This window comes from Balaenoptera acutorostrata, chromosome 15, assembly GCF_949987535.1.
Source record: "Balaenoptera acutorostrata chromosome 15, mBalAcu1.1, whole genome shotgun sequence".
In the NCBI taxonomy this organism is placed as follows: Eukaryota; Metazoa; Chordata; class Mammalia; order Artiodactyla; family Balaenopteridae; genus Balaenoptera; species Balaenoptera acutorostrata.
In genome coordinates this window covers 65263708-65282255 of record NC_080078.1, presented here as the reverse complement: position 1 = coordinate 65282255, position 18548 = coordinate 65263708, and the positions used below count along the sequence as shown (strand labels likewise).

The 18548-nt window shown below is 47.5% G+C and overlaps 1 protein-coding gene across 2 annotated transcripts in view; it reads left to right on the top strand.

The window, feature by feature from the left end:
- The window catches only part of PIGU (phosphatidylinositol glycan anchor biosynthesis class U), a 109919-nt gene that overhangs the window by 84476 nt on the left and 6895 nt on the right, over positions 1 to 18548 (top strand). Inside the window, exons 10-11 of one of the 2 annotated variants that reach the window (XM_007193254.3) lie at positions 128 to 252; positions 6567 to 6709. In XM_007193254.3, coding sequence (XP_007193316.1) covers positions 128 to 252; positions 6567 to 6709 — 268 coding nt within the window. The remainder of the gene's footprint in view (positions 1 to 127; positions 253 to 6566; positions 6710 to 18548) is intronic. The other variant, XM_057529194.1, reaches the window with a different exon arrangement.

Below are 18548 nucleotides of genomic sequence, written 5' to 3'. Positions count from 1 at the left end.
GCCAATGCCTCCATGAAGTCCCCTGGAGAGTGTTTTTGGGTTTCAGGGATGGGTCAGGAGTCTCTGGGCTGGGCCTGGTCCCTGACCGATCTTCCTCTCTCTGCCTGTCTGCCCTGTCTTACCCCAGGGAGCACCCTATCTTCTTCATGTTCATCCAGATTGCCATCATCTCCATCTTCAAGTCCTACCCGACAGTGGGGGATGTGGCCCTCTACATGGCCTTCTTCCCTGTGTGGAACCATCTCTACAGATGTGAGTACTCCCACCTCTCACCCACTGGTGGCAGATTTGTGTCACCTAGCCCTGGATGAAAACAGCCAGGGAAAAAGGAATTGATAGGCATTGGCTGGGCATCTGCTGTGCTGGCAGCACCAAGAGAGAGACAGTGACATGAGGCACAATATCTGCCTCCTAGATGCTACGGACTAGTGATAATAATACTAACATTTATTGAGTGCTTACTGTGTATCTGGTCACTGTGATTCTAAGAGTGTTACATGCATTAGCTCATTTTATCTTCATACCAGACTTTGAGGAGAGTATCCCCATTTGCAGATGAGAAAACTGAGGTACAGAAAGGTAGAGCCACTTGTTCAAGGTCACATGACTGGTAAGTAGTATAGAAGGGCTGGCATTGGAATCCAGATGTGTGATCCTCCAGCCAGCACTGTCCAGTAGGGCTTTCTGTGATGATAGAAATGCCCTATGTCTGCACAGTCCAATAGAGTAACCACTAGCGTGACTGAGAAACAGAATTTTTAATTTAAATTAAATTTACGAAGCCACACATGGCTAGTGGCTATCGTGTTGGACAGTGTGGCACTAGGCCTTGGCTTACCATTTCCCAGTGCTGCACTGAAAGGTCCATAGAAGACAGACGGGCAACACTAGACTTCCTACCTGCTGTGAAGACCCCTTTAAGCTGTAACCATCCGTTCCCCAGAAGACGGCCTAGCAGTGATCTGGTTGTGCTTTCTAGTATTTCCTAGTGTTTCCCTGAGTCAGGCTCTTCGCCCTCTGTGTGGGTTCTTTTCAGTGTTTGTGGGCTCCCTGAGGCTAGGCTCATGACTCACTTGCCTCTGTGTCCCCAGCACCCGGGATTAAACCTGACACACAGAACAGCTCAATAAATGTTTGTGGATGGGTTTTATATATATATATATATATAATTTGTATTGGAGTAGAGTTGATTTACAATGTTGTGTTAGTTTCAGTTGTACAGCAAAGTGAATCATTTATACATATACATATATCCACTCTTTTTTTTAAGATTCTTTTCCCATATAGGCCATTACAGAATACTGAGTAGAGTTCCCTGTGCTATACAGTAGGTCCTTATTAGTTATCAGTTTTATATGTAGTAGTGTGTATATGTCAATCCCAATCTCTGTGGATGGGTTTTTTAAACCTCCCTAATAAAGAGGCAGTGCCAGTGACCCAACACCACTTGATTCTCTAAAACGGGAAGGGAGCTGTTGAACTTTCCTTGCACAGCAAAGTATCAGGAATGAACTCGGGGAGGGCAGGCTTCAGAGGAAGTGAGTCTTTGTTGTTGTTTTGGAGCTGCTGGGTGTCAACCAGGAAGTGAAACTGACCAGCTGCTAGAAAGAGACCTGTCTGTAGGAGTTGGCCTCTGAGCACAGGTAAACAGGTGAGTGGGCAGGACAAGCCACGCTGCTCCTCCAGGTGACGCCTGGTGGGGCAGTGACCAGATGACCAGACTGGAAGCAGGAAGTAGCATCTTCTGTCTGTGGCCTCCGCATTGCACAGATAAGAATCCCCCAGTCCAGTGGGCTCATAGTCAGCTTGGCAAGTCACAAGAGCACAAGACATGTGAACATACCCCAGTTTGTGACAGGGTGGGTCTTGGGGATATTGATTCTCTTTCCCCCAAAATGGAGTCCTTTTTAGCTGTCTCTCCCACACAGGGCATTTCCCCCCGGTAAGATCTTTCATCCCATATTGCTGAACACAGTCTGGAGCCAGACCACCTTGAGTCTGAATCCTGGCTTTCCCATTACTAGCAAGTTATTTAACCTTTCTGAGCCTCCCATTATTTCATCTGTCAGATGGGGGGAATATCTTTCATGAGTGTTTTAAGTTTGAGAAAAAATAAATGTAAATAGCACCACATTTATTAGCAGTAGTAATAATTACACAGAGGGGTCTCCTGCATAGTTTCATGATCAAAGCTTCAGGCTCAGTAGCCAGTCATTCAGAGTCATTGAAATAAACATATTTTTCAAAACTTGAAATGAACTATTTTATGCCCTCTGGGATGATGAGGCACAAAAAAATAAGGATGGGGTTTCCGGAAACCTGGATGAGCTAGTAGATGCTGTTGCTGGCTGGCTGGGCAAGTTCAGCTTGTCTGAAAGTCTTGCAGAGAGTGTTGGCTGCCACCCCTGGAGGTGCAGCTCCTGCAGCAGAGAATACTCAGGCTTGGAGTGTCTGTTTGGGGCATGACAACTGTGAGTCATTACATTCATGCGGGAGTGTCTTCAGCCTGGTCCTGTGGACATGTGAGTGGAGATTTTGTGAAGTCTTTATGCCTAGGTTGAATATATTCAGACTTTTAATGTGGTTAAGAATTCAGTTTAAACATGAGTTACCAGTGCCAGCATGCCTGCTTGCACATTCACCATTTTATTTTCCTGTCCTGCTCAGTGGGGAGAAGAGGCACGTGGGCCCTTCCCTGAGTGCAGGTCCCAGATACCGGGACTCTGCGGTGCTTGGGGCCAGGATGAATCATACAGACACACAATTGCAGTGTTAGGGAACAGCCTGCTGGCAGAACCCGTGCCAGCCTGCAGTGGTCCAGCTCAAAGAGCCAGTTACCAAAGGGATGGATTTTGTGAGTGTGTGTGTGTGTGTTTTGTTTTTATTAAACTATTGTATAAAGATAAAAGAATATTGATTTTAAAATGCTCATTAATTATAAAAAAACAAGAATACAATAAATTCCCATGTACCCAGCACCTAGTTTAAGAAAAGAAACATCACCACGTCCTTTGAAGTCCCTAAATCCCCTCTGTGCCCCTCTCGATGACACTGGATTCTTTCAGTGGAATTTTATTTCTGAATGCCTGAGGCTCAGAGAGGGAAAGTGACTTGCCTGTAGTTTCAGTTTGTCAGCGGTGGAGCGACAGATCCGACGAAGTCACCCCGTGAACTTGGTGGGGAATCTGATTCCATCTGGCCTAGCACGTCTGATGAAGGGTGAACCCTTGCGTCTCATCAGGCCCTGGTCATCTCTGACATCTCCGACACCTCCTGGTGCCTGGAACAAGCCGTCCTGTGCCCCAGGTCCCTGGCTCCGTCTGCTCTGGCATATACCTGTAATCCTCTGGCCTGTCATCCAGCAAGAGTGAGTAGCAGCTCCCCAGTCCTGCAAAGGTCACCACAGGCCAGAAGCCAACTGGATGCTGGTGACAGTTCCTCCAGGCACATGGGAATGTATCTTCACAGCTTTTTGTGATTGCACCCAGGAGCTGCATGTGAACCTCTCTCAGTCTCTGCACTTGGTCACCTTCTTGTCACCCGGTCTGAAATCCAGAGTGGCTAGAGGCATGGAACAAAGACCTACCTGCACTTTCAGGCCACAGGAGTTTTATATTAGGAATAGTGTATATTCTTTTCAGCAAAATAATTTCCAGGGGATCAGAAAGAACCACTGAGAAATGTAAATAGTGACGTTGGAGTGGAGGAATGGTAAATAGATATGTTCTTTCTTGAGGTTGTAACACTATTTAATAATAATAACAATAATAATAATTCTCAGTGCACACATCCCTTTTCCCAGACTTCTGTTTCTGGGAGCAAGGACAAGGCTTCCGAGAGGTCTCAGAAAGGCTTGAGTCAGGGCTTTCACCTCTCAGCTTTGAAAACCCAGAATTGTGGAAATTTCAGATCAGAAAAGAGGACCTTGCAAGCTCTCCAAGCCATGTTTCCAAATTGTAGGATTTCACGGACCACTAACATTTCAAAAAATTCTGGTGACAGAGTTGCCAACTTTTTATTTTGCTGAAGACATGAAAACAGTCAACTACTAGCCATTCATCCCCATTTCATAAAGGAAAATACTTTTTAACAACAGCAACAGGCAACAAGACACCTATCATTTCTCAAGAAAGAATGAAGCTTAAGTTGAAAACATTCAGCTTTAATAAGAACTCTGAACTACCTTCTCCTTATTCTCACTGTGACACTGACCAGTGAAGTCTCTGTTGCAGACGAGTATGGACCTCTTATTTGGCAAAGGTCTGCAGCTGTAATCCAGTGGTTCACAGCCTTGGCTGCATATTGGAATCACCAGGGAAGCTTTTAGAAACCAATATGGGGTACTTCCCTGGTGGCGCAGTGGTCAAGAATCCGCCTGCCATTGCAAGGGACATGGGTTTGATCACTGGTTCGGGAAGATCCCACATGCCGCGGAGCAGCTAAACCCATGCACCACAACTACTGAGCCCGCGTGCCACAACTACTAAAGCCCACGAGCCTAGAGCCTGTGCTCCGCAACAAGAGAAGCCACTGCGATGAGAAGCCTGTGCACTGCAATGAAGAGGACCCCCTGCTCGCCGCACTGCTCGCCGCAACTAGAGAAAGCCCGCGCTCAGCAACAAAGACCCAAGGCAACCAAAAATAAATTAAAAATTAAAAAACCAGTATGGACGCCTGGGCCCCACCCCTATAGACTCTGATTTCCTTACTCTGGGTGAGGCTCCACAGGTTAGTTCATTTTACAACCAGAATTGAGAACCTTCTCTGTAATCCAGTCCCCTTTCCAATGCATGAACCCCAAGTATAGCATTTCAACCAAGTCATTGTACAACTGAGACAAGAGGCCTTAAGGTTTGGGGGTTTCCCCATCTCTTAAATATTCCAAAACTCTGACTTGGGAGAAGGGATTTCCTGAAGGTCAGGATCAGAGACGGGAAGGGAACTTCTATTCACTAAGTGCCTGCCGGGAACCAGACCTAAGGTTTTTTTTTAAAGTGGTAATTTTTTTAAAAAGATATTATTTTAATTAATTAATTTTAAATAATATTTATTATTTTATTTAAAAATATAATAAAGTATAAAGAAAGAAACAATAATAGTATATAATCCTATTGTCAGATATCCCCTAGTGAATTAAAAGGAAAAAAAAAAGTACAGTGTGATAGGCAGAATAATGTCCCCTCCTTGCCCCCCACAAAGATGTCCATCTCATAATCCCCAGAACCTGTGACTATATCACCTTACATGACAAAAGGGCCTTCAGATGGGGAGATTATCCTGGGTTATCCAGGTGGGCCCAGTGTAATCACAAGGGCCTTTAAGAGTGGAAGAGGTAGAGGCAGGGGGTATATGGGAAATCTTTACCTTCTGCTCAGTTTTGCTGTGAACCTAAAACTGCTCTAAAAACTAAGGTCCAAAAAAAAAAAAGTGGAAGAGGGAGGCAAAAGAGGAGGCCATAGTGATACAATGTGAGAAGGACTTAATCCGACATTGCTGGTTGAAGATGGAAGGGGTCATGAGCCAAGAATGCAGGCAGCTTCTACATGCTGCACAGGCAAGCAAATGGATTCTCCCCTAGAGCCACCAGAGCCTGTGGACTTCTGACCTCCCAAAATGTAAGATAATAAATTATATTGTTTAAGCCACTAAGTTTGTGGTAATTTGTTACCATAGCAATGGAAAACACACAGTAATACATCTGTGCCAGCTTTTCCACACAACTTGTTTAATTCATGGAACGCTCCCATGAAGTAGGCATTTTAGCCCTATTTTAGAGATGGGGAAGCTGAGACTCTGAGAAACTTGGTGGCAGAGCAGGAATTTTCACCAACGTCTCTCTGAGGCCGAGGCTGTGCCCCACTATCAGGCTGCCTTCCCCCCAGCGGGACTCAGCCTGCCTGCCCGCGGACCACCCTGTGTAGCAGGTCCTCCCTGGAGCTTTAGGGGGAGCTTTCTCCCTGGCGGGATTCCGCATTCCTTCCGGGGGTAGGGGGTGAGGTTAGAGAGGGAGGGTGTCAAAAAGAGACTTCTAAATCATGTAAGAAAGAGTGAGGGACATTTGAAGAGCAAGGCAGGAGACTTGAGGCATGAATTGAGGAGAATGGAAAATGTATCCCTAAGACCCAGGGCTATGGCACCATAGAGATACTGAGAGGTCCATGCTGCCGTTTCCATCCGTGATTCACTGGTCAGATAGCACCCTGCCTGGGGTCAGGAGAGCAGTTACTCTTGGACACCCCAGGATTGGGGGTCAGAGGGCAGTGTCTTGCTGAAGCGCCTCCTTGCAGTGCCCAGAGGCGTTCACAGCGTTGCCGACTGTAGCCAGCCGAGCCCACAGTGGGAGGTAGAGTCCAAATCTAGGACCTCTCGCCAGCTTTGGGTGTGAGGAGCCATTGCCAAGGGTCTGAGGTCTGCATCTTGGCACCCCGGTGCCTCTGAGTTTGTGTGTGTTGGGGAGGGGCTACACCACGCTTTTCGTGGGCCACTGTGTCCTGCAGGGCCGTCACTGCCAGGAAAGGGCCCCAGCGAGAGTCAGCACTGGGCTAACTGACCGTCTGTCTTTGCAGTCCTGCGAAACATATTTGTCCTCGCCTGCATCATCATCGCCTGCTCCCTGCTCTTCCCTGTCCTGTGGCACCTCTGGATTTATGCAGGAAGTGCCAACTCCAATTTCTTTTATGCCATCACACTGACCTTCAACGTTGGGCAGGTAAGAGTCAAGGGCAGCACAGGGACAGGGATTCATTTTGTAGCCTCAGACATTCGACCTGGGCCCTGGGTTCTGCCAAATAGGGTTTTGGATGAGAATGAGGTCCCATAGAGAAGGTAGGGCAGTGAGAGCAGCAGGGGAAGCTGAATTTGGCTAACGTTTATTGCCCTGAATTCTCACAGCAAGCCTGTAAGACAGTGTTATCCGTATTTTACAAATGGGAACCAAGGCTCACAGAGGTTGTCGATTGCCCAAGGTCATTGGAGGAGCCAAGAACCAAATTCAGAAGAAGGCTCAGTTTCTGAGGCCACCCCCTTTCGGTAATTGCCTGGGCTGCGCGGCCCCTGGAGTGAGTGCAGCGTGCGAGGGCTGGGGGAGGACAGGCAAAGGGGAGGGGAGACTTTCCAGACTTTGGAGCAGCAGGAGCAAAGGCAGAGAGATGAGAAATAGTTTGGTCTAGCTGCTGGGTACGTCTGGAGCAGAAACTGTGCAGCTGGGAGTAGCAGGAGAGGAGGCTGAGGGGGTCCCAGAATGAGAAGTACCAGCAAGGAGCTCCGACCCTCCTCTGGTCCAGGGAGAGCCTCTCCCTTGGTGCCATAGAACAGTGGTTCTCAGCATCAGAATCACTGGGGGTAGCTTGTTAAAAAATGCAGATTCCCTGTTAATATGTTTTAAATCCTGTGGTTATGTTACGACTGTCACAATTACATGGCTTTGATTGTTAAAAAAAAAAAAAAAGCAGATTCCCTGATCCTGCTCCCAGGCACGATGATTGGAATTTGTGTTTTTAACAGGCTCTCCAGAGATTCTGTTGCAGGTGGTTTAGCAAACTTCTCTGAAGTCCCCTCATCCACTGTGCTGCGTTCCCTCATGTCAGCTCTGTCCTAATTGTCGAGTCAAGGTCTTATGAGAATCACTTGTACCGTTTACCATTTCAATTGTCATTGGCACAGCCTGGCATTTCCTGTGCATAATGGACGGGATGGGAAGCAAGGCTCGCCTGAAAGACCAGTGATGCCAGGGAATAATCCCCAGGGAGATTCTTGCCTCCAAGGTTAGCTGCTGGGAAAAAAGAAGGGAGTTAGGGCTCTTGCAATGACTGATGGGTCTGGTATTTCCTGCATGGACATTTCTGGACAACTAATGTCCAGTCCAGCTATTTATCTTGGTTTGTGCACAGCAGGAAGAGAGATGGAGGAGGGCGCTGTAGCCTGGATAGGACCAGGCCAGGGGGTCTGTTCTGCTGTCACACACACAGGTTACTGATGGCAGATGCTCAGCCCCTCCTACCTGTGTCCACGCAAACAGAAATCTGCAGGATGCAACTTAGTACCTTGAATAAATCCAAAAGGTTGTTCTGGCTCTTCTGTCTTGCTGAAATCCCCTTACTTTTCCTTTGAAAGTGATGACTGGCATGTGAGGGCATTGGGCCTGCCCTGGGCCTCTGGGCAGCTTGGCGAGCTCCACTGAAATAGTCCACAGCTTGCTGTCAGGTCATGAGTGTTGAGTGTGGGTCAGGAATACAAGTTGCAGTGATTAGGAAGTATCCATGGAACTTGCCAGATAACAGCTTTTTTCCCTAGGGCTGCCTTTATGAGAAAAGGCTTTCTGAAATTGGCATGGGAGATGTTTGCAAGTTGTCAGGTGCCATCAAAGGCAGGAGAAAAAAAAAAGGCAGGAGAAACTGAATTGTTGGAAAAAGGGGGATGGGGCTGGGTGTGGGGACCAAGGCCAAGTAGATGGAGGGTTTTAGTGGCTGAGCTATTGAGAAAAACCAGGTTGATCTCTTGGCATTGTCCTTTATCTTTTTCAAAAATCTCTTTAAAATGTATTTTTAATCATACAAATAACACATGAATTCATTATTGCCAGGGAAAAGAAGTCAAACAAAATAGAAGCATATGGAATGAAAAGTAAAGATTTGCCTGGGTACCATCCCTTTCCACCCTAGGGCAGATGTGATCGTTAGAATCGGTTTGGTCTGTGTCTTTGCAGACTTCCTCTGTGCGCTTACAGACAGCTGAGTCCATATGCTAACACAAAGACATCCCACTCTAAGTACTGTTCTTTGACTTGCTGTTTTTCACTTAATGATCTCACCTTGAGATCATTTTTTTTAACAGCTCTGTGATATCCCTCCTGTGGTAGGATGTCCTGTGATTTTTATGACTGGGTAGGCCACTACTGATAGACATTGAGGTTGCTCCTGGTGATTTCACTATTATAAATGGAAGAGCCCTGCATATCTCTCCACATACTCTTGTATACACATGCCAGTATTTTCTCAGATAGATTCCAGGTGGTGGAATTTGCTGGGTCAGAGGGCATAAGCATTGTACGTTTTGGCAGATTTTGCCAAGTTGCCCTTCAGACAGGTCATACCAGCCTCCAGACCTCCCAGCAGCGGGCCAGGTGCCTATAAGCTGGCAGTTTGTTCAGACATCCAGCACACCTGTGTCATCGGCCTGCTCGGGTCTGGCTTTGTGCTCTGAGCCAGAGACAATTCTGTTGGGTCAAATGCTTTCTGGGACTGCTGGCTTTGGCCTTTGTTGGCTGCTGCTGCCAGATCACTAAAGGGGTATATCAGAGAGGGGCACTTACTCACCAAGGCAGTCACTCGAGTCACATCTTGTCCTGGAGCATTAACTGAGCTAGAAGAGCACCCCTCATCATGAGGGTTATACTACCCCAGCCCTCCGGCCTGTTGGGAGCCACAGAGTGCAAATAGACATTTAGAATTTTAGTTAAATGTCACCTCCCCAGAGAGACCTTCTTTGGGGTTTCCCCACCCCACGGTCTCTTTCTTTGCCTCCTATCTGTTTCCTTCACAGCACTTACCCAATTTGCAACTCCACATTATTTACCTGCTTCTCTCTCTGCCTCTCCCACTAGCATGTGAGCTTCATGAAGGCAGAGATCCGCCTCTCCTACCCACTGCAGGGTCCCCAACCACCTGATCAGTGCTTGGCACAGAGCAGTTGTTTAGCAAATATTTGTGGAATGATTGAATGAACCAAAGAGAGCCAGGGAGAACATCATGTGATTAATGACCAAATGTGGAGAGTGTAACCGCTGGAGGAATCCAGAGGCAACAAGATCACCTTCCCTGTTGAGTGGTCAGAGAAAGCCATAGGGATGAGGAATAGGGGCTGGGCCTTCCAGACTCAGAGAGGGGAAGGGAGAGAGGGTCTAGGAGGTGGGCAGGATGGGGGCCAAGTCACCCCTACTGGCTAATGTCAAGGGATGGCAGCTCTGTCCCCAACCTTTCTCTCACTTCTGCCAGAACCTGGTCTCTTTGGCCAGTGAAGCCCCTGCATGTCATCCACAGCCCAATCCAGCGCAGCTTCCGTCTAACCTACAGTCATTGCTTCCGGTGAGATGTATGGCATTCAGAGTGTGTCCTCAAGTCCCACAGCCTGCTCTTCTCAGCTCTTCTAGCTGCAGTGGTGCCTTTTAGTCACCTGGTCCTTATTCTCCCCTCCCTGGACAAGACAGATCAGAGCTGTCCTGGGAATCAGATGAGTACAGATTTTCAGCAGGCATCCAGAGTCAGGCTCATCATTGCTGAGTCCACAGCTGAATGTAGAGAACATCTCGGCCCGGAGATTTTAAGTCCTGCTCTGTTTGAGTCGGTCAGTTCCGTTCTTCCTAATAGAAAAAATCATCAGTAATTTTTAATGACAGTGGCAGGTAAACCAGTGACTTAGGCCCCATCCTTCCTCTGGGGCCATTAAATATTTTTCAGCTTGTGGCACAGCTCATTTGCTAATTATAATTGTGCCTGAGAGTCAGTAACCAGGAAATGACAACAGTAAACCATCCATAGATGCATAGGGTGTGTGTGTCTCACACGTACATGTGAGAGAGAGAAGGAGAGGGAGGGATTAGATGGATTGGTTGACCGCGGTTCCCCCCCCACTCCGTCACTGCGTGACCTTCAGCAAGTGATTGAACCTCTCAGGGTTGCAGGTGATAACCCCACCTCTCGGGGGTAAGAGGATTTGTGTGTTGACACATGTTGACATGGGAAGTAGCTTGAGCAACGTGCTCGTCAAATACCCAGAGCAAATTCCTAAGGAAACATTCAGACCTGGAAACCGAGGGAAGGAGAACAATCCTCCTCATCTTTTTTTTTTTTAAACCCTTTTCTTCTGCAGGTCAGAGACCAGCAGAAAGATAATGGTCATCTAGGATTAGATGTAAACAAAAAGGAATGTTTAAAATTCAGCTTTATTAAGAGTAAGGTAAAATGTCCCACTTACCCTAATTCAAGTTAAAAACAGGTAACATAAGGAAATCTTTCCCTAAACTTATAATTAATAGTGGCTCATGTTTAAAGAACTCTTACTAGGGACCAGGCCCATGTGATCCCTTTAATCTTTTGGATCCTGTGCTTGTCCAGCCTTCTGGACCTTTCCTTGTGTGTTGACATGACCTCGTCTGCTCATGGAGGAGGAGTTTTATCTGTGTGTGTGCTTTATTGTTGGCAACATGATGAAAGTATGACTTTTTTTCCTTTTAATGGAACGTCTCCATGCTCTCTCCTTGTTGGAACATGAGAGGAAGCTCCTTCCTGTTTCAGTCCTGCATGTGTGGACTCACCACACCTGATGTAGCTACTCCCCTACTGACAGCCCTTCAAGTTGTTTTCCTTTTTTTTATTATGGTGTAGAATTGACTTAATCCTCATAACAGCCCGCTGAGGGAGGCACTGCTATTATCATCTCAGATGCGAATGAAGCAGCTGAGGCTGGGAAGTCACGCAGTTGCGGAGTGGTGTGTTTATTGATACCCTGTTTCTTGTGCCCTCTCAGTAGACTGTGGGTTCCACTGGGGCAGCCCCCAGGCCTGTCTTGTTCACGACTGTATCCCCAACACCCAGAAGAAAGGAATGACCAGAAACCACAATTTCTAACCAATGATCTCACACAAAATTGCACATAGACCGTGACCTCCCAATTCCAGTCTCTGTGTTGGTCAGAGCTGGGCCTGTGGCAGGTCCTCCTGCTGGATTCCTGGGGGGTCAGAGCCAGAACCCCCTTCCCCTCTCATCCAGACCCCAAGAGCCCCACTCCTGCTCATGTCTGCATCCAAAACAGACTCCCTGGTGGCTCCCCTCTGCCCTTCTCAGCAGGGCCTGGATCGCTCCACAAGCTGCTGCCTCCTCACTCCCGACCCCGTCCTTGTGGTGCAGACCCATAGATACTGGGCTGGCTGTTCTGCCCTGAGGTCTGGGCACCAACCCTCTGGCACGTTGGGCCCCGCTCAGGACTTGCTTGTTCACTCCAGCACAAGTGAAACCGTAGTCCTGTCTCCTGGATTACGTCTCCATTAGCCTGGTGTGTCATTCTCGGGAAGGGACCAGTGAGGAAATGCGTGGGGACGTGTTGGGCAGATCGCTAGTGATTCAGTGGCGTGGAGCCCGCATTTGTGGACAGACGGGGTAATTTCAGGTTCATTCCCGTGGGTTGTGTATGGCCCTAGCTGGAAGATTTGTTCCTCCTGACATGAGGTGCCAGTGGCCCAGGCTGGAACCCTCGTCCTCATCCAGCTGGATGTGCATGTTTGCTTTGCTTTTCTTAGCTGGTGGCATTTTGTCGAGGTCTTAGTTCATTCCTTTGTCCCTCCTGTCCTCAGACTTTTAGCTCAGCACTCAGCATCCCAAGCTTGTCTCTCCCAGGCCCTTCCCCATTCCCTCTCCTACCCCCACAGCAAGAGTGACGTGAAAAGCCCAAGCTAAACACAGGGGGTCAAGGCCAGCAGGAAGGCCTGGGCTTCAGTGGCCCGAACTCCACAGTGACTCTTAGCCCCATCCCTGCCCAGCTCACTGGATCTCAGGCGAGTCATATAACTCCTTGGACCTAATTTATGGATTTGCAAATATTGGTTTGGCCAAAAAGTTCGTTCGGGTTTTTAGGCACTCTGCTAGGGGTGAATGAGACACAGTCCTGCTTCCAAGGAGCTCACCATCTGTGGGAGAGAAAGAAAAGGAAACAGGCAGGGCCAGGGCAGCGTGATCGTGCTATAAACGGGGTAAACTCGGCCTGGGGAGCTCAGAGCTGGCGGTTACGGAAGCTTCGGGGGCGGGGGGAGGCAGCCTCTAAGTGAGTCCTGAGGGACGTGTAGGGTCAAACCAGGTTCTAGGTGGTAAGACCTGGGGGTGAGAGAGCCCGTGAGTGAGCTGGTGTGGAAGGCAGTTCTGTAGGACGGGCACATGCCACCTGATAGGGAATGAGGCCATTTCAGGACAACAGTGGTCAGAGCCACAAGGCCCGCATGGGCCTCGTTGTGCTGAGGACCAGGCTGAGCTTTCGGTTTTAAGTGAAGACAACTGAGATCAGATTCATGCTCTGGGACTTCCCTGGCGGTCCAGTGGTTAAGACTCTGCGCTCCCAATGCAGGGGGCCCGGGTTCCATCCCTGGTCGGAGATCCCACCTGCTGCACAGTGCTGCCAAAAAACAATAAAGATTCATGCTCTGCAAACCTCCCTCTGCCAGGAGGGGAAGAGGTCAGGGGTTTGAGCTGGAATCTGGAGCACAGGGGGGAGGCTGTTTGAACCTGGTGAGAGGGGCTGGTAGCCTCTGTTTCCTCAGCCTAGAAGGGTGGTTGTGAGTGGGGAGTATGGAAGTGAGTGGGGAAAACTTGTATGAATTGAAAAGTGCCACCTAGATGATAATTGCCTTCATAGCCAGCTATGATCTTACTTTGTGACCTCCCAGACCCTGAGGCTGAGATCTAGTGATTTCCCTATTATTTTGCGTCTTTAGAGCTAGAGAGTGGAGGAGGTCTGTTTCTCCACCATCTCCTCGCATGCATGTCCATTCAGGCCTGAGTTGGCAGGTCACACCAAAGCCCCGTCCAGCTCCACAGGTCAGCCATCAGCCCCACTTGCTCCCAGTTTCCTAGATCCCAGGCAGCAAAGGGCAGAGGATGCAGCACTCTGATTGCCAGTGGTGACAACCACGTGAGTTCTCCCAGTCGTGGGCTGACTGTCAAGTGTCAGCATCTCCAACACAAGCAAGAGACCGGGGGAACCGGGACATTCCTGGGGTGACAGCACCTGCTTCTCCAGGGCCCTGCAGCCCAGGGGCCAGTGTCTGCCGTGGCTGCGATCCTGAGCCCTGTGGCTTCTAGACACACTGCATTAACAGCCTTGCTAGCTCTGTTGTCTCAGACATTTGTTTCGCCTTTTCTCAAGAAACTCTCTCTCCTTGGCTAAGTGACAGAGAGTGGATACAAAGCATGAGCATGGGGCCGTAGCAGGACTCGGCAGTGTGGGTACAGACCCCTGAGAAGGGCGTGGGGGTCAAGGGAAGGGCTAGGCTCCGGGCCTCACACAGGCAGGATGGGCACTGCAGCCTAAACGTGGTCACTTACTCCTGGGTGACCCTGGGCAAGACCCTAACCTCTGAGTTTGCTCATCTCGAAGTGGGGCTTATGAGCCCTACCCCAGGGTGTTGTGAAGATTCAGTGATGTGCTTTTTGTTAAGGGACCCGGCCCAGGGCAGATCCTCAGATGTTGGTTTCTCCATCTCTCCTCACTCCCACCCTGTAGTGGAGCGTGTTCTGACCATTTCATTCCACTTCTGATCTACCCCTCTCTGTCCCTGGCCACCCTTTTATCAGCTGCCCCATTAAATCTTCATCTTCTGGGAATTCCCTGGCGGTCCAGTGGTTAGGACACAGCGCTTTCACTGCCAGGGCCTGGGCTCGATCCCTAGTCAGGGAACTAAGATCCTGCAAGCCGTGCAGTGTGGTCAAAAATTAAATAAATCTTTATCTTCGTCATGGCCCCAAGGGGAGCCTGGAGCCCTCATGGCTGCCAGTGAGAGGAATGTGGTCTGACCAGCCCTGGGAGGGGATCAGCAAACTGCTCCCGAGACGCCAGCCCCATGCTGGGTCTGGGACCACAGAGCTGGAGCAGATGCCACCCCATTTGGTGGGGAGGCCAATGGGAAGTGACTTTGCTTCAGGGGTCGCATAACTGAGTGTGGAGTCGAGGAAGACTCTGGGTGTGGGAGATGGCGACGTTGCCTCTCCAGGGATGAGAAGGAGCCCTTTGCGGGAAGGGTCATCCCAGCCTGGGGGCAGGGCATGGGCAGAGGCACCAAGGTGCGGCCACACAGCTTTTGCAGGACCAGGCTGCGTTCAGAGCTACGGGGACCCTCAGGTGTGGCGCAGGGAGAGGGGAGCACTGGAGGCTGCTGAGCGGGCAAGTGACGGGCTCTCGTGGTGTGTGTGTGTGTGTGTGTTTGTGTGTGTGTGGACGATCCCTCAGGGACCAGGAGGATGAGGGAGGCCTTTGAGCAAGATGGGGCAGTGGGAGGGAGAAAAGGGGGCTGAGCTGGAATTCTGAGGAGGGGAATTGGTGGAACCTGGTGGCTGATGGCGATAGAGAGGCCGAAGGGCTCAGCCACTGTCGGTGAGGGCAGCTTTGAAGAATGGGCTGCTCCGAAAGTATCCCTAGAGTAGGGAGGCTGTCCAGCAGTGTGGGTAAGCGTGCGGTGTCTGATGCCAGATGGTCTGGGTTCAAAGCCTGCCTCTGACACTTGCTGGTTGTACGACTTTGGGCAAATTACTTGAAGAACCTTTGTTTCTTCATCTATAAGATGGAATAATTATAATGTACCTATTGTGAAGGTTTATTGCAAGGATTAACTGTTTTAACACATGTAAAGTGCTTAAATTAATGCCTGAGTATTATCAGCATTTTTATTAATAAGAAGAAAATGTAATAATGGACAGCATTTATCAGAGCTAGGTGTTTTTCTCTTTTCTCTCAGAGACCGACCATTAGAGTTATAACTACTAACTACCCTAGAAAGCATTTAGTCCCTAAATCATGTAATTCTCACTTTCATATAATAAACTGAAAATTCTACAACTAGGTTTGCTTTGTGTTGTTTTGTTTTTTTGTTTTCTTTTTTTGGCCTCACCGCTTGGCTTGCAGGATCTCAGTTCCCTGACCAGGGATTGAACCCGGGCCTCGGCAGTAAAAGAGCCAAATTCTAACCACTAGGCCACCAGGGAACTCCCCACAACTAGGTTTTTTTATACCATAAAAACATTTTTCACTTTTGTTTTCAAATTAAAACCATTAAAAGATTAAAAAAATAAAATAAAGAATGGGCTGCTCTTCAGGTCTCTGAAAGCACAGAGGGACAGAGCAAGGACTAGGGGAGCCACCATTGTAAGTAATAAACTAGAGTTTATCACTCATTTTACAGATGAGGAAAATGCTGCTTAGGGAAGGGGAAGTGACTTATACAGGGTCACACAGCCACTAACTTGCCCGTGCTATTTCCACTGCTTCTTTCCCAACTTTCCCTGCCCAGATTGGGCAAAGTAGTGCTGAGTCTGCAGATGCTGTGTTGGCTGAATCCCAGGGCCTCTGGGAAATCCTTTCTCCTCAACCCAAATGGAAAGCCTCTAGGTCAGAAGAGGTTGTCTCAGCCAGCCTGTGACAGCTAGGGACTTCCCTCTGAGAGAGTGAAGCCTCAAGACCAGTGTGTCCCCAAGATGCCCTTTCCCTGGGGACAGGGGCAGGGCACCAACTCAGGACTAGTGACTTTCGGTTCCAGACAGACCAAGCCAGCACGCAGGGCTCTTTCCTTCCATGCCACCCTCCCCTGATACTTTATTATGAAAAGGTTCACACACAGCAAGGTTGAAAGATTTAACCTTGAACACCTGTATACCTACGAATTAGACTCCACCATTCACATTTTACTATACTTGGATAATCACAAATTATCCATTTCTCAATCCATCTTATTTTTGTAATGTACTTCAAAGTGAAGTATACACATCAGTACATTTCCTGTCAGATATGTCAGCATGTATATCATTAACCAGAGCTCCATATTTACTTACATTTTTCTTATGTGAAATTTGTATACAGTGAAAAACACAATGTTTTTCATTTTTTTATTGAAGTATAGTTGATTTACAATGTTCTTTTAATTTCTGCTGTACAGCAAAGTGATTCAGTTTTACATATATATATACTTTTTTTTTTGGCCGCTGTGCAGCATACGGGATCTTAGTTCCCTGACCAGGGATCAAACCCATGCCCCCTGCAATAGAAACACAGAATCTTAACCACTGGAACACCAGGGAAGTCCCTACATTCTTTTTTTATATTCTTTTCCAATATGGTTTATCACAGGATATTGAATATAGTTCCCTGTGCTATACAGTAGAACCTTGTTCATTCACTCTATATATAATAGTTTGCATCTGCTAGTCCCAAACTCCCAGTCCATCCCTCCCCCACCTCCCCTCCCTTGGCAACTACAAGTCTGTTTTCTATGTCTGTGAGTCTGTTTCTGTTTTGTAGATAAGTTCATTTGTGTCATATTTTAGATTCCACATATAAGTGATATATGGTACTTGCCTTTCTCTTTCTGACTTACAAATGGGTATTATTTCGTTCTTTTTTATGGCTAAGTAGTATTCCATCGTGTGTGTGTGTGTGTGTGTGTGTGTGTGTGTGTGTGTGTGTGTGTACATATATATATGTATATACCACATCTTCTTTATCCATTCATCTGTCGATGGACATTTAGATTGTTTCCACATCTTGGCTGTTGTGAACAGTGCTGCTGTGAACATAGGGGAGTGTGTATCTTTTTTTTTTAACATCTTTATTGGAGTATAATTGCTTTACAATGTTGTGTTAGTTTTGTGCTGTATAACAATGTGAATCAGCTATATGTATACATATATCCCCATATCCCCTCCCTCTTGAGCCTCCCCCCTACCCTCCCTATCCCAACCCTCTAGGTGGTCACAAAGCACTGAGCTGATCTCTGTGTGCTACGCAGCTGCTTCCCACTAGTTATCTATTTTACATTTGGTAGTGTATATATGTCAGTGCTACTCTCTCACTTCGTCCCAGCTTACCCTTCCCCCTCCCCGTGTCCTCAAGTCCATTCTCTATGTCTGTGTCTTTATTCCTGTCCTGCCCCTAGGTTCATCAGAACCTTTTTTTTTTTTAGATTCCATGTATGTGTGTTAGCATATGGTATTTTTTTCTCTTTCTGACTTAACTTCACTCTGTATGACAGACTCTAGGTCCATCCACCTCACTACAAATAACTCAGTTTTGTTTCTTTTTATGGCTGAGTAATATTCCATTGTATACATGTGCCACATCTTCTTTATCCATTCATCTGTCGATGGACACTTAGGTTGCTTCCATGTCCTGGCTATTGTAAATAGTGCTGCAATGAACATTATGGTACATGTCTCTCTTTTTTTTTTGTTAGAAAAACATTTATTAAATAATTTAAAAATCTGCCTGTTTGATTTGAATCTTATTCAAATATGTAGTTTTCCCTAGGCACCCATTCAACTACATGTATTACTTGCACTTAGGTCTGGTTGACTGAAAGAATCAGTGTGGAGGATGGAAGAGGAGGCAGTGATGTAAACAAAACAGAATGTTAGGTCTCCCTCAAATAAATATCTGAGTAGGTGGTCCAAAGTTGGTATCATGTTCCATAGTATCAGGAATTCAAGCTCCTTATTTCTCATTGTTTTATAAAGCATGGCTCCAATGGTCTAAATGGTAACATTTACAAATGAGGTGATTTGGTTGGAGAACAGCTAACACTTCACACATGCTGTCTCATAAGGAAGTTTCCCAGAGGCTGCCACGTGACATTTCTGCTTAGACTCCACTGGCCAAAACTTACTCACTAATTGCAAAGGAGCTTGGGAGATACAGTAAGCATTTATTTGGTAGTACTTCCCATATGGCAATCACTGCTCTTAACTCCAGTGATCCACTGTTCTGATAACAGATCTGTTCTCTCTTTTTCTCTTTTTCTTTTA